We start from the raw sequence: 20,564 nt of genomic DNA, 5'->3' as shown, positions 1-20,564 counted from the left end.
GTGCCATGTGACTTGTTATTCAGGCTAAAAATGAATCTGTGTCACAGAGGGAGATTATTTCAGCCATTTGAACAGCTCCTTCTCTTTAATTCAATCCCTGATTGACCTTTAGCTGACTTAGAGCTACCAGGAATAATTTGCAAAGTTGATCATGAAACAGTGAATTTTTCTAAGTGGCCATTAATGACAAACAGTGTGCACTAAGACACTGAGTTCTTGACAGATGCAAAATGTCAACTGCACTGCCACATTTAGGTACATTTGTATCACTATGTCTGTTAATTAGAGTTTTCTCAGCATTGTCAGGCTGTGCTGAGCGCTATATACAACAAGAGAAGAGCAGCATTGACTGTTTACTGTTTCAAAACTGCAGTCTAGACAAATTCAAAATAATTGACTGGGTTTTCCAGACAGGCACCGGTACAATAGAAGGGCAACTGTATAGGATGTTTCACATACAACATAGCCTACAAGGCTTTGCAGACAACACAATCATAAGAACTTGCATTATTATAACACTTAATGACTTAGGGATGGTAAAATGGCAGTGTTGCTATGTTAAGAGATTTTGGTGGCTGTGTTGAGACAAATCCGTTACAATTCCAGAGCCTGTAACTGGTTAAGCATGATGCATCATAGTCGTTAACACTTGCAGAAAGAGCTGAATATGAGCATAGGGCAAGGCTGTTTGCCCTGAGGTTATCTTGTGCTCTGTGTTCATGATTATCTGCCTTGTGTGCCTTATGCCATAAAACCTTTTAGATTTGTTTCCTGTAGCTTTTTCAGATTACACTCCTACTGTACCAAACCCCACTGTAGTTCACTTACTATACAGTAGAAGAGGACCAAATCACCCCACAGTCTGAATGGCACTGTTTTCACCAGCCCAAATTAACAAAACTAAAGGAAAGGTAAAATACTTTGCATTTTCTCTGTTTGATGCCACTTTGATAAACAGCGAGAAGAAGAGTATGCTAAGTATGCTAAGAAACCCTGACAACCAGGAATGCAGGTACCAATTTATTGTACCAATGTGTGTGTATTATATGTGCATGTGCATGCTTGGTGCAGTGCATATGTTCTGGCCTCTGTACAAAGTTATGTACATGGTGCCCTTTACTACAAAATATTTTCATGAACAAAGACAGTTTATTTTTCCCAAAGGCAACATCATGCAAAGCCTGTACACCATGTCATGACCAATCCCTCTCCTCTCCTCTCCTCTCCTCAGACCCCAATCGGTGGAGACTGTCCAGCCAGCTCCATCTGTTTTTCTGTCTGTGGTAATTACCTGTTCATCCTGTCACTCCACATATATATATAGTATAGATGGGCCTGAGCTAAAGGACTGGAGTGGAGGATAATGTGTGACCCGATTGGCTGATCTCTCATTCAAAGTACATCCAGTGTTGCTGATGAGTCCTGGTAGACAGGGATAGAGTGGAGTAGGTGTTGTTTCTAAGCTCATGGACCATGGAAACAAAGGCTTATGTAGTAAATGGCAAGTGATATGCGGGTATATGTGTTGCTTTGCATAGGATAGGCTGATAAAAATGACTTGTTAGCATGGGTATAACTAATATGGAACACAGATAACCATATGGAAGTCGCTGTTGTAGGGAAAATATATTTTTCAGGGACTGCATAAATGCATTCACATAAAACTTGATAGAAATATACAGAGAGGACAGCAGGAGTTGTCTGCTTACTTTCTTTATATTTCTTGCAGGTTGATAACAACAAGAGAAACAGACGTGACAGGAATGCTAAAACACAAATAAAACTGTCTGCATATGCTCCAATCAATCCACACCAGAATTTGATTATTTACTTCTTTGAAGTTCTACAGGCTTTTCCGCATGTGTCACAACACTTGCACTCTGTGAATGGTTGTGGACATCCAGTTCAGCACAACTGGTCTTGGCTAAGTGTGTTTGTGTGTGTGTGTGTGTGTGTGTGTGTGTGTGTGTTTGTGTGAGAGAGAGTGATAGAGAGAGACAAAGAAAGAGAAGAGTGAGAGAAGCAGGTGTAGGCTTGGGGGTTATTAGGCCAGGTAAACAGAACAGGGTTGTGTAACTCTGGCTGATAATTCACTGACCTTTTCCTTTTACAATCTAATGCATCCTAATAGGCCAGTGGATCCCAGCATGGCTTCTTTCTCACCAGCACACACATGCATTATGTTCCCCCACACACGCACACACATATACACATATGTTTGTTAACCTTAACCTAATTGTAGCCTGTACCCTAAGACCAAGTCCCCCAAAAAGCAGTCTCTACCCATGGGCACCTCAGTTTTTGTCCCCACGGTGACACAAGTCCCCATGGGTTTTGTGTGCATTCAGGTATGCATACAAGTCCCCACCGGGATATAAGCACATGAAACACACACACACACACACACACACACACACACACACACACACACACACACACACACACACACACACACGTACGCACAAGTAGCTGGTTGTCCTGGAGATCAAAGCTTTCATATTCTCAACCCCCCCCCCCACCAGAGGTGGTAAAACAATGAAAATAATAATAAACAACAAATTTCAACAAATCCATACACTGCATATAAATTCTTCACAGATTTGTACAATCCATGTATGTGTTTTTTTTTTATTTAGTCAAAAAAAAGCCAGCAGAACTTTTGAATTACTTTTTACAGTTTACATTACCAGTTTGGGAATTAGTTGGGCTGCCTCCTCTCAAATGTTTTTCATGTATTTTTTTGCTAGCCACCTTTTTGATTAACTCTGTGTGACTGAAGCCTGCCTGTTTTCAGAGGTGGCACGCACCATGCAAAAGAATGACCGGTCCGGGGAGGACAACCAGCGGGACAGTGTAAGTGAACACCAGCTTTGTCTTTTGCATTTGTATCCCTTTTTATTTTCCCCATTACATCCTTTTATCTCTCATCTTTACATAAATACATGTTGATAGTCCTTCTTCATATGGCAGAACCATTCTCCTATTGTACAGTATTATACATGTAATTATGCAAGGATCTGGGATATACCAGTTCTGGCCGTTAGAGGTGATATGGGATGGAAACCTCCCAAACGTGACACATACAGTAAATGTGAGATGATTCAAATTTAGAACAGACTTGTGAATATGCCTGAACTCACTCTGCTGCTCACTATAAAGATCTTTAACTGGGACATTTTTGCATGGACAACCCTGGATTAGTGAGGTGAAATCTTTATTTTGTTTGATTTTTTATTTTTCAAAAGAGATTACAGTGTGGTATTCATGATGCTCAGTGCAAATTTCTTTTTATGTACAGGAAAAGATGGTTTGTTGATGTTTGGTACAAACCTAGAATACAAACATATTGTCTCAACGGAGAGGCCTATCTGAAGCAGAATTTAAACATGGTAACCAGGTACCCTTAGCTATAGAAACAGGTAGGTTTAATGGTTTCCCTGAAAAGAAAGGCTTTGTTTAAGTGATTCAGGTGTCCGTGCGGCCAGGACACTTGTTACTGCATGACACTAGGGCTACAATTAATGATTATTTTAATTTTTAATGAATCTATTCATTATTGTCTTTAGCAATTGTTTAATTGTTTGGCCTATAAAATGTCAAAAAGTAGTGAAAAATTCAGAATTTTTCAAAATCCCAACCTGATATCTTCAAATCGCTTGTTTTTTCCAACCAACTGTCCAGAATCCAAAGATATTCTGTCACATAAGATAAAGAAAAAAAGGAAATCTTCACAACTGAGAAGCTGGAGAGAATGTTTAGCATTTATTCTGGAAAAATACCGAAACGATGAATTGATTATCAAAATTTTGCTGATTAATTTTATGTCAATTGACAAATCGATGAATCAACTAATCAGCTCTGCATGACACAATAAATAACATATCATAACTAATTAACTATACATTTCACGTCTTTGCCATGGTTGCTTCTCAGCAAGAAATGCACACACTCTTGATGAGCACATGACAACCAATAATTTAATCTTTTTATTTAGGTGCCCTCGCTATGGAGTGTCCAATACTGTCAACTGTAGTATTCATAGCACACAAATTCAAAACTGGTATTGTCCTTTCATTGCATATCTCCTTCATCACCCATCCCCCACAACAGCTACACTACCATCAACATCTAACTGTATCTGGGCTCTCACATGGTGTTGTCAGAGTGTGCAAGCTGTCCATCACCCACCACTATCCATCTGGATTTAATAGGCAGGTTCCTGGAAATCCTAACAAACAACTAGAGAGGTCAGAGCTGCCCTCTTTAACTAGAGATAGAGCTCGGATAGAGCAGCAGCAGACACTGTCAGGCTTATCCTCCCGTGCGTGGATAAGATATTCAGTCATACTCTACAGTTGTTGACCTTGAGTTGAAGTTCAAACGTAGGGCCAGTGTGCAAGTCTTTCGAATGAGCTGTCATCAGAGGGGAAATACATTGAGTATGCAGATGGGCAATTTCCCTTGAAAAGGGAATATCAGATTTAAAAAGAAAATAACCCCCAATCTATTTCTGTTCCTGCTCTAAGTTTGCCATGTGATCCACATTTCTATGTGAATCATAGTGAAAGATGGGACAGAAATGTCAAAATGTCCATTAGGGCCTGGTGCTGAGTTTCCCCACATTTCCACTTTGGTGTCTTGGTGTGTATAGAAACCACATTATTATCTATCCTACAGTTCAAATGCATTTGCAGTTGCTCCATGGGATATACGTGTACTGTATAGGTGTTGTATTAAGCAGTATGTATTAAACAATACTGTACTGTAATTTCCACTTTCAGAAAATCTAAATTGATGCATTTGCTGATGCTGATGAACTCTTTCTATCTCCTGTGGGGAAACACTAAAGCCAGAGGTCACCAATGAAAAAACATCCAAAGACATGATTGCCTGCAAGCTGGGCTGCTCAAACTGATGCATAACATTACATTAAAACAAAAAGTCCCACTGGCACAATATTAAAAAGAGCTGCATAAATATAAATGGTTATTAAAAAAAACTGACAACGACAGGAACAAATGACCTTTTAAAATGGAATAAAACCACTACTAATGAAACTAAAACTGATTGATTATTCACATTTTGTGTCTCTGAGGAGGCAATGAATTTTAAAATTACACAACTGTACATTACTAAAAATATGTCCTGGGGGAAAAAGATAGAATTTTTAATTTTTTTCTTCCATCGTTAGTAGTGGGGAAAAGACTCCGAAGAGAGCGCTGCATTGCAGTTTCCAATGAAAGTGTAACTGTAAGATATGAGCGTGATTTGTAACTGAGCAGAGATTTGGTGAGGTGAGCAGCAATTCATGTTAGATGTACATGTGATTAATGTCTTCATCAATTAAGACTGATAATTAAGAGCGAAGAGAGCAGGGCAAGGGGGTAGAGAAGAGAGACAAGTGTTGTGAGAGAAATGTGTGGGACATCAAGAGAGGACAGGTAATTAGAGAGGAGAGGTGGAGGGTGAGGTTAAGACAAGAAGTGAATGTGAAAAACAAACTGAGAGCAGCAGAGATGCTCCCTCATCATCTTGAAGGGCATACTGAGGTAGAGCAGGGACACAGGCTGTGCTGATGAATACGTTTCACAGGGCTCTCTGGGGCTGTCCAATCAGGCAGCACCATTGATGAATAGTCATGAGTCACCTTATCAGCATCACCATGGTTACGCAGATGTGACTGTGGCCCTGTGAATGTGATGAGGGAATAGAAATGGGCCAAACAACGCTCCGTCTCCTTCCCGCGCACATCTTGATCACCAATTAAAACTCAACAAGGGAGCATCCCTTACGCCATGTGTTTGGGCCTCTCCTCTCGAGGGCAAGGAGAGGGCCTTTTGAGTGAGATGAACGGACAAGGGGATATGGTGACGATGATGGTTAGGGATTTAATGCATGGGTGCAAAGAGGTAGGAGGAGGAGGAGGATTTGAATTCAGCTTGAATTATTTGATGACTTAAAATCACATTAATCACCAGTAAAGCCAGTTGACACACAGCACATACAGGTGAGGGCTGGCAGGATGAGGAGAGGGGAAGTGGATGACAAGATATTAAATGAAAAGAGCTGGGAAATTAGATTGAACAGGATCAGAGGAGGGGAACATTCTCAGAGAAGCGGAAAAGTGACTGAAGGATGAGCAGGACAAGAGACAGCTGCAGGAGATCAAATAAAGAAAATGGACAACGGATAACGGAATAAAGGGCTGGGACAACACGTAATGATTTCTATAATTCCCTAACCGCTTACACAGACATCTTACAAAGCGCAACAACACTCTGAAGTGCTGTTTTGTGATGATCAATTCCCAAAAAGCCACTGCTCTTGCTCTTAACACTTGTTGGAATCCCCTTCAGGATTTGAGAGACCCATTAAAGATAGGTACCACTTATCTAAAACAATAATGCGAAGAAATATTTTTTAATATCTCAGCTCAGGGAGGACGGGCTCTTTATCTTTCCTCTTAATCCACTTCCACTAATTTTTCATTCAAATGCACATTTTACTGAATCATACACAGTGAAGGCCGTTGTTACGAAAATCCAGACAATAGCAGTCTTCTTTTCACTGATTTGACAGGCCCAGTGCAAACAATGTTCATTGTTTTTTAGCTACCTGCTTATTTATTTATGAGAGAGTGGAGCAATCTACTGCATATTTGAAACATGTAATTAGATTAGCAGGCAGCTCCATACAATGAGGACATACTCAGGCACTCAAGGAAATTATGTGTGTTTGTCAGGGTCTGTCTGCCTTTGGAGGCTTCACTTAAAGACAGCTACGTGCACAGTCATCCACGCACATAGGTAGAGAAGTAGGCAGGTAGGCTCAATATTTATTTATTCTTCTTACACCTGGTGTAAAGAAACATTACCACCCGCTCACTGTTCTCATTTCACAGCCTGTTGACTGTGTTTAAAGGGTGATTAATTTTGCATAAGGTGTTTGGCAGCATGCTCAGCGCGGATGTGGGGTTGATGCATGAGGAGTGGTGTGTGAACTCTGCCTGGGGAGGTCGACATGGAGGATTCATGGAGTGATTAATCTTATTTCAAAACAATCCAGACACTAATGCTTTATCTTCAGAGCAGCTTTATTGTGTGTATACAAAGCATTGCAAGTGGGCTCCACTTTATCTCTCTATATTGCAGTACAGTGACCCTGACCCTTTACACAGATAAGGAAACTACAGAAAATGTGTTGTGAGTTTTAAGTAACTTCCACCTGTCAACCGCCTGTCAGTGTTATCTATTTCTTTCTGCATCTGCTGCAAAAGTTTTCCCCTCCCTGTAGGTTTGGGGCACTTCCAGGGTATTTGATGTAATTTCATCGTGCACAGACCAATGCCTCACAGAGCCATGCCTGAAGACTCTTGGTCTTATCCCTGCCAGACATTAGGCTACTGGTTGGGGGTTCTTTGAAACAAATTGATTCATCTCCCTCACTTCCAATATGACTCCTCAGTACACCACTGTTACTTCTTTATCACCTGTCCTGCTACTTTTCTCGCACTTAATCTTTTTTCACATGTATTTTTTCTCACTTTTGCTGCTGAGATAAATAGGATAGGAGAGGATATGTGCCTCTATTGTGTCCTCTGTGTGTTTTCCCTTTACAACCTACTATATCCTGCTGTTATTTTGTAACCTTGTTAGAAGCATATATATTTTATCTAAGGCATGCTATGTCACACATACATGAAAATAAACATGCTTAATTAAATTGCACATCCCAAAGGGTGATGCAAATATGAATGGAAATCTAAGATACTATTACTTGAGGTTAAAAAGAAAAACACACAAATCCCACACAATTGAAGGTAAATAAAGAATGTTTGAATTCACCATTACTGCCACATGTAGTGCAGCTGCATGTACACTCTGTATTTCACACAGTAAATGTGTGATGAAACTGAGGTATTCTGATGAGTGATGGAGAATTAAGACCTTTAGAGAACCATTGAAGGTCTTAACAATTTACTGCCGCTTTCAGTAAAAACCTCTCTGTTGTATATAGCGTGCAATAAAAAACATCTAGAAATCAGCTCAATGTGTTATCTTCTTTCTGCTTTTACCTCTATAATACTGTAAATCCACGGAAAAAAACGTTAAAAATAAACTTAGCGCACGTGTAAAAATAAACTTGACATGTGGTAAAGTCACTGTTTCTCCATGTCATTTCCAAGTCCAATAGGATAAAACATAAAACATACATACAGTGTATTGTACTGTATGTCTCCAATGCACTGGTCCCATGTATGGACGCCATGAACCATAACATTAATGTCTGCGGACTTATTCATAATGTGGATCCAAGGTGGATCTTCATCCTTTGACCCCGATACATGTGAAATCTGCTGTGAAGCTGTGAGCACTGTGTACTGTAGGGTTAATTTTTATTACCCCACAGGATACTGTGTTTTACAGCTACGTGAACCACCACATCATGCAGTAAAATTACACACCCTGGTTGTAAATACCAATAACTCTCATCATGAAGGGACAGATAAACCTGTGTTGTTGAGGCAACAGCATGTGCCAAGCGAACCCTAACTGTTGAAGACATTCAGATTATAGAGTAACATGAGCCACAGATATCAAGTTTGCCTAAATAAAACAGGTTGCATACAGTATGCATTCTCTTCAGAGCCAAGGAAGCTATCAGTAAAGTGAGCTTGTAGATAAAACCTTCTCTCTCCTCTGTTTCAAACATAGTGTTGGCTTCCAGAAAGCTGAGAGCTGCCTATGTGCCGCCAGATAAATGGAAGGACCAAATTGTTTTTTCAAACCAGGTGATTTACTGCATCTCCTCCAATAGCAATCGTTCTTTTTCATCTCCTTTCTCTTTACCTCCCTCTCTTCCTTCCTTTGTCTGTGTTAACTTCTTTCCCAGCCACTTCTGTCATTGCTCCCGAGCTTTACCCAGAATCCATTTAAGATTCTTTCTCTGATAAAATCAATTGCTAAATTCAGAGCACAGAGATTAATGATGGCGCTGAAGTTAGAGGGTTGCACATACTGAGTATGGTGCAGGTTGCCTCCTGGCTTTAACTGATGATGGTGCATTCCCGTATTTTAGTCTAATCCTTGAAGCAATTCATGATCACAGCTGTTTTGTTAAGTAGCTTATAGCAAAACCACTCTGCTGAGTTTGAATCTGTTGGCATGGTCCTACGCTTGGTCCAAGATCAGTACACCTGTTTTTTGGAACATATGGATTATCATCATGGATCCCGATTCGGTCTTTCTTGTCTTGGAACATAAAATGATGTCACATACATTGATATAATGTCATCAGAATCTGAAATGGTGATGACATTTTTCCATGAGAGGAAGTGAGAGAATGCCTCTCAGCTCACCACAGGTAATGCTCCGACACTCTCAGCAGATGGTGTCGGTAGGACAAGCTGCGGAAAGATAAAGAAAGATGCATCAAGGAAGAGAGATCTTCCAGACATCGACACGTGCTGCATACTGATGATTTCACACCATTATTTTTCTATGAAATTATTTCTATATGAGCGTAATTATCATAAAACAAAAAGAGCTGACAGGGCTGAGGTCTTGTCTAGATGCTGTTTCCACTGTGAACTCGTACAAAAATTGAAAGGCCAAGCAACACCCAACTGATGTTTGGTGCCATCTTAATCTCTCAAAAGGTCAACCGAAAAATAGGTGCTAATTACAAATTCAGTTTATGAAAAAGGGATGGCTTCCTGTTTGCTGACAAAATGGTCTAATTGATATGAATTAATTCATAAATCATGCACGAGGGAGGGAGTAACTTTGAAACATTTAATAGCAGATCCCCATGTGATGCAGTTTGATCCCCAGTGATGTAGCTTGAAAATGGAGATGATAAACGAATGTTTGATGTGAAATGGGATCATTAGAAAGGTGGAACAGTGAAAAGGAGTCCACATTGTTTGGCTTAATCACAAAGTCAGAGGAGAAGACAAGAAGAGGACTGAATTAGGATGAAGGGACTGTAATAAAATGAAAGAAGTTGTGGCCTCCTCAGTCCTTGCATGAATAAATGAGATCTGTATGTGGGAATGGAGCTAATATTGCACCACCAGCCTCACATCAAGAGATTTCATCAAAGGCTACAACCCCCAGTAGAAATGGTGGTGAATTATTTTTTTGTCAAATAAATTCCAATTCACATACATTTTTAACCATTTCCATAATAAAAGCACAAATCAAAATATGTCTTATAATGGGTGCAGAGATTTCAGTTGGTAATATACACTGATGTGCTGTCATGATCAAAGTATCCTAAGGTTGTTTAAACAAACTTTTTTTTTTCTACACTGTGTTCTACCTCTCTGTCCTCACTCTTTTCTCTCAGGGCCGTTCAAACACCTGTAAGCTAAGGGCTCGAGTCAGAACAAGACCCATTTTGCATTGATTTATTTACTTCCTCGGCCACCAAAACAACATTAAATGCCCACTGAAACCACATCTTTCTGAAGAGAATGAAGCAATCCACTGTGACATAAACTCAAGATGATTTATAGACCTAAAGTGTTACTTTATCTACGCCATAGATAAACAATTGTAAATCTCAAGACCTCATGCTCAAAGCCTTTTCTCAGTGAAATATACAGTTTGAAAATAAAAACAATAAAGCATAAACTAAGGGGATGGGGTTTAGCTAACATTTAATAATGGCAAATATCGGTTTCACTTTATTTTGATAACTACTATATAAAATAATCTCATTTATTTACCTTTATGTTTTCCTACAAAATAAAAGAATATTTAAAAAATTCACAACATTTTAGTTCTTTGTCATAAGGCTGTCTGCTGATTTCATAAAATCAGACTGGTGGCAGTCCGACTGGACCACCAATGGATTGGTACATGAAGTGCACAGAGAGCACAGAAGAGTCACAGCAGACCAATTAACCTTTAACTGATCCCACTTATCATAAAGGGCCACTTCAGGCATTAGGAGAGACAGCACAAGTAAGTGAAAATGAAGGACGGTGTATATAATCTACAGTGGGAAACACACACACACACGGTTGGATGTCCTAACCTTTGTACTCTTGGCAGCCTCTTGTGTCATACCTCTCACCTATGGTCTTTGACGTGACTAAAATAATTTTCACATGCCATCCATTATTCTTCTAGTTTTCTTATTATCTGGGAATCTGTTTATCATTTACATATTATTCTTTTATTACATTGTGGAAGTGGAAATATAACAGCAGTACCCTGTAAGTACAAAAAGAGTAACAAAAGAGCAAAGGGCCATTACATAAATTGTTTAGTAGTCTCTGAGTATACTGTCAACAGAGTTCATGGTTAATACAGACTTGACTCATTAGAGTCATCATCCATCTTTACCTTCAGCCTGCTGAAAAGTGAGAATTGATCATGTTGGCTCCCTCGTTCCCCTCTGTAAGCCACCGTCTATGGCAATGAGTCTAATACAGGTAATTATGTAGGAATGAAAGGCTCAATGGCTTCCTGGATGAAGATTGGCATCTTGATGGATGCAGGGGAGGGGGGTAGGGGTTGGTGTTTTGGCTGTACAATGGAGGGTCAGGCAGAACAGTCACGACAAAGACGGAGAGGGGAGACGCGCGCACACACACACACAAGTCAGTGCTCTGAGAGGTCCTTCTGGTCTAATAGAGATGTATAATGCTGTATAGTGCTAACTCCCAGGATAATTCATTTATTTGCACTTGGTGAGTGAATAGGTGTTTTTATTCAGTAGGCTGCCCCAGGCCATCCATGTGCCAGCACCTCTGCTTGGCACAGCAAATCAATCTACGATATGAAAACCTGCAACACACAAAATATGCCAATATAAGAAAAACAGGGAATTAATTTCAGTGTTATTGTTACTAGGTTATTATAAGTAAGGCTAAATTACCAACTAGGCAAAGCAGGCAACTGCCCCAGAGCCTCAGACCCCAAGGCCCCCTAAAGAGCTCCAGTTCCACTGCATATCAAATGGTTTTGGTAATTTGATTAATTGAAAATTTGTTAGGGAATTTTACATACAAAGTACAAAATCAGCTAATGAGAGTCCTGCATTATTAGCTAATTTTGTGGCCATGTCTTGTAGAGGAACCTTATGTCCAAATTTTGTTTTAAGAGCCTTATTATCTTAGTTTATATTATGCTCATATGATGCATATTCCTAATATATTGTGTTTAATCAAATATCCACCAAAAATTAAGTATTATTCCAGCTTAGAAGTACTGTTTGCGCTAAACTTAATGGGAATTTGGAGGCTATGGAGTACATACACATTGCGTGCATTGCTGTAGGTTCGGCCCAACAGCTATTTTTTCTCCCAGGACCCCTTATAGGTTAACTTGGCTATGATCTTGAACCAGGGCTTTAATCTGTATCTGTGATTCCGTGTTGTGTGTAGAGAGGAGAGGCTGTACCCATTTAAAAGGCACATAATGTTGGGGTACCACCTGTAAAAGAGCTATGTGGAATGTAATTGTTAATGGTTGACCCTTACTTGGGGGAAGCTTTGTTATTCATGCAGAACAAATGAAAATTCCTCATGGTTTGCAGTGAGATCAATGGCACAGAATCTGCCTCAATTTATCATGCTGTCACACCATCTAACTCCATGTGTGTGTGTGCTTGTGTATTCAAGTGTGTCCTGAATCAAAGATAATCCTGGAACCACTCAATACACAAGTAACTGATTACCTCTGTGCTGTCCCTAAGGACAGTGTACCAAAGAAACAACACAACATTGAGCTTCTCCTGCCCACTTGTCTTGGTTGTATTGTGTGTTCAATAAGAGGAAGAAATAGCCTCTTGTGCTGGAGGCTAATACAAAGCAAGCAAAACAGCTATGTGCATATTAGAAATAGTTATTTGCAGTAAAAAATTTGTTTGGTCTTTCTCAAAATGAGCTTGATATCGGCTTATGGATTTCCAGTTGCATAAATTCAGTAAAAACTTTGACTGTACTGTAGGAGACCTTGCCTTGAAACAGTCTTGTTTTCAACAGTAACTAGTAACTCATTCATTCAGTCTTGACAATTTACTTACAATTTCTAATAAATTTTTGTTTTGCTTTGTTTATTTTGTAACACATTCCTCCTAAAAGCATTATAATCTTGTTAATAACACGAGACCGACAGTGGCCAGTTTGACAATACAGTACTGGCAATACAGTACTGAAGTGGCTTTCTAACCGGGTTTGCCTCCTGGGATCCCGGGGCTGAGTCAGCTAGTTAATAGCACGGCTGGCTGCAAGGGTCTGTCCGTGCTAATTAGCTAACAGCCGTTAACAGTTACAATTATCAGCAGTTAGCAGTTTTATAATAATAATAATTGATTACATTTATATAACGTTAATGTTTTATTTTTTCTATCTATCTATTACCCAACGTGCTTCACAGTGAACTCACCCCAACCACCACCAATGTGGTTAGGTTAGCTAACATTACTTTAGCAACAAGTAAAGCTATCTGTCCATCAGGAAACTCCATAAATCACTTCGGGACTGTACTCTGTTGTCAAACTGCCCTCATAACATTTATGACAAGTCCAAATGGTTCCACTTAACTTGAGGTCAAGGGAATTATTCATTATTCGTGATTATAATGGTCTCATGACAGTCATTGTCAAAACAAAGCACATATGACAGTATAATGTAATGTTAACACATAAAGCTAAATAGTTTCTGTTTATAATTAGGACAGCTATGGCATGTTTATGACATGGTTAATGTCAAGTTGTCATGACAAAGACATTTTTGTCGTGCTTAATGTCAAGTTGTCATAACAAAGACATCTCAAACAATGTCAACTTTGCATTAAAAGTGACATAATTGAACGAATGACACGTAATGGTTATGATGGTGTCACGTCAGTCTTATGAACCCACCTTCAAATAAAGTGTTACCAACTTATGTAATGTGAGGTCATCTAGATAACCCTAGCAACTGACTTGCTTGTTTTTTATTAGACCAGTCTGAGGACTGACCTGACTAGATGTCTAATCAGCCAGAATAAGTGAAAACGTGTGGGTGTGCAGAGCCTTAAAGTTGTTACTGTATGGCTAACATGTTAGCTAACAGTTGGCTATTTACACTTTCAGCAGACAGTGCAACGTTAGCATTAATTTGGAGTCCTATTTCTGACCATTTGGCGAATTAAGTCCAATATCCATTCTCCTTCTCGCTATGTTTTGGTATCAAGTCTTGAGAAATATATCAGCTGCAATATATTTAGCTGCTAAATGCTCTGTTATGTTTGCCAGCTAGTCGCTAACTTTGTCTGTGTGCCCTTTGGTGCTGGGAGGGTATTTTTATCAGAGCTTTTTCGTTGAGAACAGCTGAAAATGACATTGATTTGAGCTGTGAGATTGAACCAAAACAATAAGCTGTAAGATGCTAAAAGACTTGGTGGAGGTGAGGAGAACTGCAGAGTTGGTGATATTTCTATGCTGGTTCACTAATACGAGAAACCCCTTTCACATATGACCCACTGTTCATATAAAAACATTATTTACACTGAAATAAACACTACATTACAATAAGCAAATGTTTGATTTAGTGGTTTCTTGGATTACTTTTGAGCTCCACTGGAGTAAGCTATAGCTGAAAGCAGCATATTGCCCATCTGGAAAATCCAACAACATCCCTCAAAGAATCCAAAGATAAATATTCCGTATTTAGCATCTGCACTGTGGCTTTTTCCCTTGTAGTCAATAATATACACTCAGTTGCCAGTTTATTTGGTACACCTATCTACTATGGTGCTGTTGTATTGCATTATACTGACAAGTGTTTCTATTATTTTATCCACCCCATTTATATCAATCAGTGTAGGCTAGATAACAGAAACACCTCTCTGTATAATGCAATACAGTTCAACAGCACCACAAACAACATCATTCAAAATGATCATACAGTTGAATGAACTCCTCTCTAAAACCGTTTCAACAAAAACAAAACATTATAACCTTCATGAAGGAGGATTTATTGCAGGACTGTTGTATTAGACTGAATTAGTTTTAGCTAGGTGTACCTAATAAACTGGCAACTGAGTGTATTTTCTACACAAATTAATGATGCACTAGAAGTCAATAGAAATTACAGTGACAGCTGTGCTTTAATTAGCTTATTTCCTAAAACAAAAGGTCAATATTTTTTCCACAAAATGTTTCAAATGGTCAATTGAAAACTTTTACCTGACAGTGGCGCTAGATTAAAGGTCTGAGGGGTCACTAAAATTATTAGAAATCATTCTCCTCCATGTGCTGTCCAATGTAATGTATCACACAGGCAGCTGGATGTGTTTTAAATTTAATGGCCTTTTCATAACAAGAGCAGCAACTTACAACATACATTGGTTTTCATGGCCTTTCAGGGCCATATCAAATAAAAAAAATTACATTTGCTTACAATGTAATTAAAAATTACATTTTTAATTACATTTGTTTACCCTTTAACATTTTTACCAACCAAACTTTGCAGACCTTGAACTCAATTAATAACTGGATTCTGCATGGAGCAAAACCATCTACTTTACTGTTTACACTTGGCTATTAATATGTCTATACCCAGTGCTTGAAGTCCTTTTTCTTATCTTGTTTTTTATCCCTTCATTTTGCATCTTTTGTTAAATCCCTGGAGAATTTCTGTCTTCTGTGAAGAATCTCTGCATGCTATCTTATTCTGATTCTGAAAAGATCTGTCTTTTCCTTGAATTCATAATTCACCTACCCTTCTTTTCTCCTTATCTAGGTGTCCGATGACTCATCCGACTCCCCTGAGCCGGGGCCAGTCACCTGTATGGAGCCCTTCCTGGTGCGGAGGCTGTCTTGCCGGACAATCCAGTTGCCCCCTTTGGCCTTTAGACAGGCAGAACAGTACTACTGTGATCGCAAGCCGGAGTCAGACACAGTCACAGTTCCACCGCGGCCCACAACACTGCCACTACGCACCCCACCACTCATCGCCATCACCTCCGCTGACACTAGCAGGTAGGACGATGTGGACATGTGTATTTGTCTTTTCACTAACAAATGTCTTTGATACTCACAACTCTCCTGCTACTATACCTAACATCACAAAAACAGCATATCTTGGCAAACTAGAAAGTAAGCTGAATGTCTGTGGGCAAGTCATTTAACATTACCTGACACACAAATCATGGCTGAAAGAGTGTTGTGTGGCTTGATCCGAGCCACTTTGTTTGTTTAGCATTTACAGAGCCAAGGCTGTGTACAAACATTGGATTTTTTTTCAGCGCACACACTGAACGGACAGCTAGTGGACCGTGAGGAGATATTGATTGTAACAAAAAGACGCGCATGGGATTAGAAATGCATACCCCACCTATCTTTGTGAAACCAGCCCCAAATGTTGTCAGAAATAAAACCCAGAAAACAAACAATAAGCATTAAAAGATGGGGTGGCTGTAGCTCGGGTGGTAGAAAGAGTCGTATAATAATCAGAATATTGGTAGTTCAATATGTTTCTATATCTGGGGTAAAAAAAATGTAAAAGTCAAATTAATGTTATGTAATGTAAAAAAGGTTGTCAATCAACAGTCAACTCTAATGTGTAGTTAACATAACAACAAAGACAGCTTTCAAATCAGTGCCTGTTTTCAGCTGCTACATGATCATAACATCACTTAAAAAACTGAAAATTCATATCCAGGTGACAGAATGTTCATTGTGATGGATGCCTATCCCACATAACTTTAAAGTCTCTGCAAAATGAGTCTCATATCGTAGTGAAATTAACAGACACCAATGGCTGCCTAAAAGGTAAGAAATAAATTACGGTATGATTTGGAAAAGGGTTGGCAGTAATGCAAAGTATGCTTGATATGTAGTGGACTAATAACAAGCAAACCACTGGTATTGAAATTATCCCTGACTGCCTACATGCTCTAAGGAGTGTGACTCATCCAATAATTAGGCCTAATAGATTTATGTTTGTCACCACTGTCACTTACTAATCTTAAAACAGGGAATGTAATTCACTTAGAAAGAGACACTGAAACAAGATAAAAACAACCTCTCAGAAAATTACAGTAAAGATCTGTCCCTTTTTGTTTTTGAAAAACCTTTGCTACAAAGTGTTTTCACATTTCGCACTGTGGTTTTGATTAAACCACAGTGTTATACAACGCAGTAGTCTTATATGTATAAATGTGTATTTATTTTTAACTGTAATTATCCCAGCTTTTTGACATTTTGTGTAACATATCGTACAGGCTGTTGACCTTAAATTCTGAGTTTTAGATGTTATGGCAAATATTTAGTTTTCTCAGTTTTACGACACAGAAAGAGAACAAATGTATGAGAAATGTTCAGCATTACTTGCAGTGTGCACTCAGTCTCTCATGCTTGGAAAACATGACCATACAACAACTGAGAAAAGAATCACACCCTATCCGGAGAATGCTGGAGAATGTATCAGAGTGGTTTAGCTTAAATGAGGTTTGGCAGAGACTAACACCAAGTCTCCAACCAGCTTCATTCTCTGAGGGGAGACAAAAACAAACATACCAAACAGCATTCTGTATCAAAGACAGTGGTCCAATGGGAAAATCATAATTTAATTTAGCTAACGTTCCAGAAATGTATCCAGACAGTTGCAAACAGCATAGAAATTCAGTGGTCAAACCTATCTGTCAGTGGAAAGTCCCCACTGTCCTGGGTTAGTATTGTACATGGAAACAGATGACAGAGTTCGCTCGTCAATCAAAGAGAAAGTGGTGCTCCTCTAACCTGTCTTGATTGTGAGGGTATGCTTCAAAAGGCTCTGTATCTCCCTCATGAGCATTGTGCTACCTGCATAACACTGTTCAATGGCTTCTCATGTGCCAGATGAGAAAGAAAATGCATCAGCATCCTGTCTTGTCCTTCTCTGTCTCTCTCTCTTTGCCAAGGATGATGGAAGGCCATGCAGTGTCTCAGAGAGAATAAACAATAGAGAAATGAGCAGTGAGGTACAGCTTATTAATATGGCCTAAACTTGTTAAAACGGCTATAATTAGAGAATATGTTATAAGGCATCGTGGACAGACTTTAAACAAGAAGAAAGTGTTATTGACTTGTAGACTTATTTATAGGGAAACAAGAAAAGCTGGTGTCACTTCTAAATTACATTTTCAGGCAGGCAGAGAAATTTTCATGGCAACTCTGATGCACAGCAGTGCTGAAATAGTTTCATCTGCTTCAAAATTGCTGCTTAAATATCACGAACATGTTGATTCCAGGAAATACAGTATATTTTTGTCTTTGTTTCTGATATTTTTAGCATTGTTTACAACATTGTCTGATGTATCACTGAAAGAAACTGTTACGCATAATGAAGAAGCTTAGTCAGTACTGAATAATTTACTTGCAGACATTGTGATAATGCCAAAAAGTGTCAGGCATTAGATGTAGAGGCAGCCCACCCTCACTGAATAATTGTCAGCAAACTTTTATATGAACTTCAGAAAAGGGCAAACTTTTCCCAAGTGTGTACAACTGACCAGTCTTTGGAAATCATGTCACACTGGCTGGATAAGGATTGGGTAATTTGAAAGGGGTTGGTGTGATTATTTATCACAAGGAAGACAAAGGCAGGACAGGCTCGTCACCGTCTCCTCTACTTCAGACGATTGTATCGACTATTTTCAATTATGTCATTGCCTTTTCTTGTCTTTTCTATTTTTTTGGAGGAGAATGTCAACAGCTAATGTTTTTTTGTCATATTACTTTTCAAAACTATTGCCTGCAGCACCAAAAAAAAACTACAATCTGATGTGACTTTAGCTTTGGTTATATAACTGGACTTTGGATTTATCGTAATTCAACCCTTTCTGTCTGCAAAAATGCCTGCCTATTAAAGCATCAGTCATGTTCCACCATGTTAACACCACATCAAGCAAATTTGACTGTTTTCATAGCAGAACATACTAAGTATGAGCAATTTAAGAAAAAAAATGGACTGTAGGGGGAAAAATGGGTGATGGGGAGAATTTTAACGAAGGCCATACATCTTAGCTTTGCTTCAGGCTTGATTCATCTATAATTCAGCACAGCGGTCAGGAAGAAATATACAGTTGTGAAGCACTGAGGATGGAAGACGTGTCACAATGAATGCTCCAACTGCAACTTTTGAATTAATATAGTGACATTAACTTTTATATTTGGCTAAATGAGAATATGTGATATTAATGTATGGGCCAAGAAGTAGCACAAAGTAGTTCACTGTTTACATTAGATGCTCTCATAATGTGACTGCAAAACAATGATTTTGTCCATTAAACAGTACCAGTGTTATTGTCTTTGCCTCTCTTCAGTGACTAGCAAACACTTAGTATCAGCTTTTGTTTAATCTCTAGCAAGCAAAGAGATTTTGACATAATTTATAGCCCTCAGTGCCTCAAAATACATAAACATACATTGATTGTGCTGGTAGATTCAAGTCCCAAGAGAGCCTGATTTGCTGGAACTACAAGTAATGTAACAGTGGTAAATAGTATATGAAGTTCTGTTTACATACATATGAAAGTACAATCAAGAACTTTATAATTGCATTGTAGACAAGGATCACAGATGAGCACAGCTCATCGAGACATCAGCAAACGAACTGACTGAAATGCTAACCAACAGATGTTCATTATGTTATGAATGTGTGAATGTGTTTAGATATAAATGTATACTGACAAAGGCTGTACCAATATCAATAATAGTATTTTATATTGGCTCAGTGTTGGATCAAAACAAGCAATCAGTACACTGATTTCCCAAACACTAAAATGTCATCCCAAGAGTCACATGCATTATGTCAGAGATCAATAGGAAATTAACGTTCTTTTATTCCTACAAACATACACACACACACACACGTGCATGCAGATTATAGATAGATGTACAGATTCCACTTTTTCTTTTCAGATACCAATTTCGACACCTAAATTCAATGTATTGGAAGTTACTTACCAGTCCGATACCAGTGCTGTTTTTCCTTTTTTTAATTAAAAAATCTGCACAGCTCACTGTGTGACTGATTGGGTTCATTCTTTATGTGTAAGGTAACATGAGGCTGCAACTAGACATACTTCTTGACTATAAGTAGAGACATTTATACACCAACCTTTTATTAGGTTTGCACAAATTTTAATTATATTCTGGAAGGTTCATAATGTGACTAAGAAACTACTTAATGTGAATTGGTCAGGTTTGGCTGATAACCTGCTTTGTTACATAAGGTCAGTATTGGCACAGATACCAAACCGGGGGTGAAGAAAACAAACATGAGAATAAAATTAAAATAGCATATAAATTAAATTGAAGATAATATATCAAAACATATTAAAGATACAGTATTCTCATCATGCGGACTGAGAGCACCTTATGGCTTGAACAGCTCATGTTATATTTTCTACTGACAGATTTACATTTGAACACATTGTGATGTTTACAACAAATCCACTGACAAACATTTATGCAAGGTGTGCTAACATAAAAAGTGGCTCGTCCGGTATATTGTTTGGTGAAGGTGACTCCCACTGCATGCTGGGATACGGTCTTCCCCATGACATAGTTTGGGAACA

General features: G+C 38.8%; 1 protein-coding gene across 4 annotated transcripts in view; it reads left to right on the top strand.

Moving 5' to 3' along the window:
• pde4d (phosphodiesterase 4D, cAMP-specific) overlaps nucleotides 1–20,564 on the top strand; it is a 178,344-nt gene that overhangs the window by 16,155 nt on the left and 141,625 nt on the right. For 3 of the 4 annotated variants that reach the window (XM_044195852.1, XM_044195850.1, XM_044195854.1), the window contains exons 2-3: nucleotides 2,795–2,853; nucleotides 15,743–15,981. In XM_044195852.1, coding sequence (XP_044051787.1) covers nucleotides 2,809–2,853; nucleotides 15,743–15,981 — 284 coding nt within the window. In that variant the 5' untranslated portion in view covers nucleotides 2,795–2,808. Of the gene's footprint in view, nucleotides 1–2,794; nucleotides 2,854–8,729; nucleotides 8,792–15,742; nucleotides 15,982–20,564 lie in introns of those variants that run through there. The other variant, XM_044195857.1, reaches the window with a different exon arrangement.

The sequence above is a fragment of the Siniperca chuatsi genome, linkage group LG5, assembly GCF_020085105.1.
Source record: "Siniperca chuatsi isolate FFG_IHB_CAS linkage group LG5, ASM2008510v1, whole genome shotgun sequence".
NCBI classification, from domain to species: domain Eukaryota; kingdom Metazoa; phylum Chordata; class Actinopteri; order Centrarchiformes; family Sinipercidae; genus Siniperca; species Siniperca chuatsi.
This window is presented reverse-complemented; position numbering and strand designations above follow the sequence as displayed.